This window comes from Octodon degus, unplaced genomic scaffold, assembly GCF_000260255.1.
Source record: "Octodon degus isolate 3935 unplaced genomic scaffold, OctDeg1.0 scaffold00352, whole genome shotgun sequence".
In the NCBI taxonomy this organism is placed as follows: Eukaryota; Metazoa; Chordata; class Mammalia; order Rodentia; family Octodontidae; genus Octodon; species Octodon degus.
In genome coordinates, this window is record NW_004524928.1 from 309,716 (window position 1) to 312,484 (window position 2,769).

The 2,769-nt window shown below is 42.4% G+C and overlaps 1 protein-coding gene across 1 annotated transcript; it reads right to left on the minus strand.

The window, feature by feature from the left end:
- Nucleotides 1-1,005: 1,005 nt before the first annotated feature.
- Nucleotides 1,006-1,275, minus strand: LOC101575706 (60S ribosomal protein L37a-like; the record flags this gene model as incomplete). Its single annotated transcript, XM_023708359.1, has 1 exon — nucleotides 1,006-1,275. A coding segment is annotated over exon 1 (270 nt), but the record flags the coding sequence as incomplete, so codon positions are not given.
- Nucleotides 1,276-2,769: the final 1,494 nt, after the last annotated feature.

Below are 2,769 nucleotides of genomic sequence, written 5' to 3' on the forward strand. Positions count from 1 at the left end.
TAGGGGAAGGGTCTACAGGGTGTTCAGGGTCTCACTACTAGATCAGACTTGTAGTGATCCACCTGCTTACAGCCTCCCAAGAGCTGGGATTACAGGCTTGCGCCACCATACCCAGTCTCAATTGCCTTCTCAGTGTGCCCTGGGGGCGGGGCCAGCAGGCAGGCCCAGGGATCAAAGCCCCGGCCCCTGCTTGCAGGTGTTTTAATCCACTGAGCTATTTGGCTGGCCCTGTACTTTTAATCTTTTGAGGACCCTCCATACTGTTTTCTATAATGGGATTACTGACTGACATTCCCTTAAACAGTGTGCAAGGGACTATTTCTTCCATCTCCTCACCAGCTCTTGTTATCTTTAGCCTCTTGGTAAGAGTCATTAGAACAGATGTGAGGTGGTGTTTCACTTGGGCTTTAATTTGCATTTCCCTGATGATTGGTGATGTTCAGTAGTTTACTCTTTACTCCTTATCCATTTGGACACCTTCTTTTAAAAAATATCTATTCAGGGTCAGGCATATAGCAGATATAGCTCAGCGGCTTAAGCATCTGCCTGGCAAGCATGAGGTGTAGAGTTTGATGGTTGGTACTGCAGGAAAAAATAGTCTATTTAGCTCCTTTGCTCCCTTTTATGCTTTGAAAATATTTTCTCTCATTCCATACCTTGCCTCTTCATTTTGTGGATTGTTTCCTAGCTGTGCAGAAACTTTTTAGTTTGAAGTAATCTCATTTATCTATTTTTGCTTTTTATTTGTCCATGGGTTAGGAGTGAGATCCAAAAAAATCATTGTTCACGCCAATGTCATGGAGTCTCCCCAGGCACACTTTCTTTTTTCTTTTCTTTACATAAATTAACCCATTTATTATAGGCTAGGGATGTCTCAAATAGTAAGAGCTTCTACTGGTCTTTCAATTCCTTCAGTCTTTTTTTTTTTCTTTTTGGCAGAACCAGGGATTAAACTCAGGCCTTTGCACTTGCCAGGGAAGCCCTTATTCTACTGAGCCATCTCCGTGGCCCTTCCTTCAGTCTTCTGATGGCTGACTTGACTGTGACCACAGAAGTGGTATCGTAAGTCCAGGCGCCACCAGCCACGGTCTTCATGCAGGAGCCACAGTGCCAGAGCCCCATGGCCCGCCTCTTCATCTTGGTCTTGCCACAGAAGGAGCAGGTGTACTTGGCGTGCTGGCTGATTTCAATCTTCTTCACCATTTTCCGGAGGGAGGCACCATAGCGAGTCCCGTATTCACCGACAATGCCGACTTTCTTGGTGTGCTTAGTCATGTCGATGCGAGGAGGCCCAGACCCAGAGAGCCCCATGCACTTTCTTCTAGCAATTTCACTTGCATATCTTATGTTTAAGGCTTTGATTTATTTTTTGAGTTGAGTTTTGTGCCCACCAAGGTAGTATCCATGACAGTGATGCTTGCGTTGCTATATACCATCTCAGCACTAGAAACCTGTGAAAGCCACAAAAGTTGGTTCTCCTGTTTTAATTCAAGTACTGCTAACACTACTTGCTATTGAATAGAATGTAAAGAAGCAAGTAAAAGCTACTGTTACGATAACTTGATGGTTAGTAATTGTAGTGGTGAAAAACACTGCCTTATGTCTTGGACCTACTATTGCTGCTCCAGCACCGACCGATGTGGCAGCTAACACCACAGTCTGCCTTCCTCCTCTACCAGTTACCACAACAGGTGCCACACTAGCACACTTATACAATCTTACAGTAGAAATTAAAAGTCAATTGGTAGCCCGAGGCTATGTTGAGATAGGATATGCTCATGCTGCTTGCCACATGAGTAGACTGCTGAGTTCAGTTAACCTTGGCTGTCTGCATCCAGCTACTTCTTCAAAACAGCCAGCTAGGTCAACCTGACCACATCCAGCTGTAATATCTGTGTTTTTCTACTTAAAAATATGCATATATCTAGTTTCTATTTTGACTTACTTCAAGGACTTTATACTTTATGCCCAGAACAGACTGGCCCAGTCAAGGACACATTCAACTCTACTCGCTTTGCTCAAACACCTTCCCCTCCAACATGTTCCTGTCTAATGACAAACAATTCCTTTTAAGTAAACCTGCTTAAAACAAATCTGCCTGACAACATATGACTTGATTGTTGTAATCAATGGATCCAATCATGTAATAGCCAGCTATCTGCTTTGTACTTCCTGCTTGAAAACTGTATTTAAGCTGAACTCAAAACTGACTCTGGGCTGATGATTTGGAACTGGCTCCTATCAGCCCACTAGTGTTACATTACAGTTGCCTTCCAAATTCTTGGTATGAAGCATTTTCCTTTTGGTCCTGGATTTTTCCTGAAACACCACAATAAGTGCCAACTTCGACTCCAACTTTAGATCCCATGTAGAAGTCTACCTTTGATGCCTCCAGGTTCACTGGAGGAATTGTCCTTGTCTTGGGTGTAGAGGCTCTAATTTTCTTTCTCTATAAAATTTGAAAATCTGAAGAACAAAGTTATCACATTCTGCGAATGGACCTATTAAATTAATGAGAAGTGGCAATTCATTAGTGTAATTCAATACTGTCTTTCAAAAGTCAAAATACTATGAAATTAAAATACTGTCTTTGGAGAAGATGCTACCTGGCTTTCAGTATCTTACAGTAATAAATGACTCAGTGCTTTGGTTCATTTCATCAACTGAAACTCCTTGTATTTAGGTGATTAAAGGCCCCAAAATGAAGGGCTGCTTTGTCTCTGTCACTTGCTGACACCCCTAATAGCTAAATTTGTTTTTATTTCCATA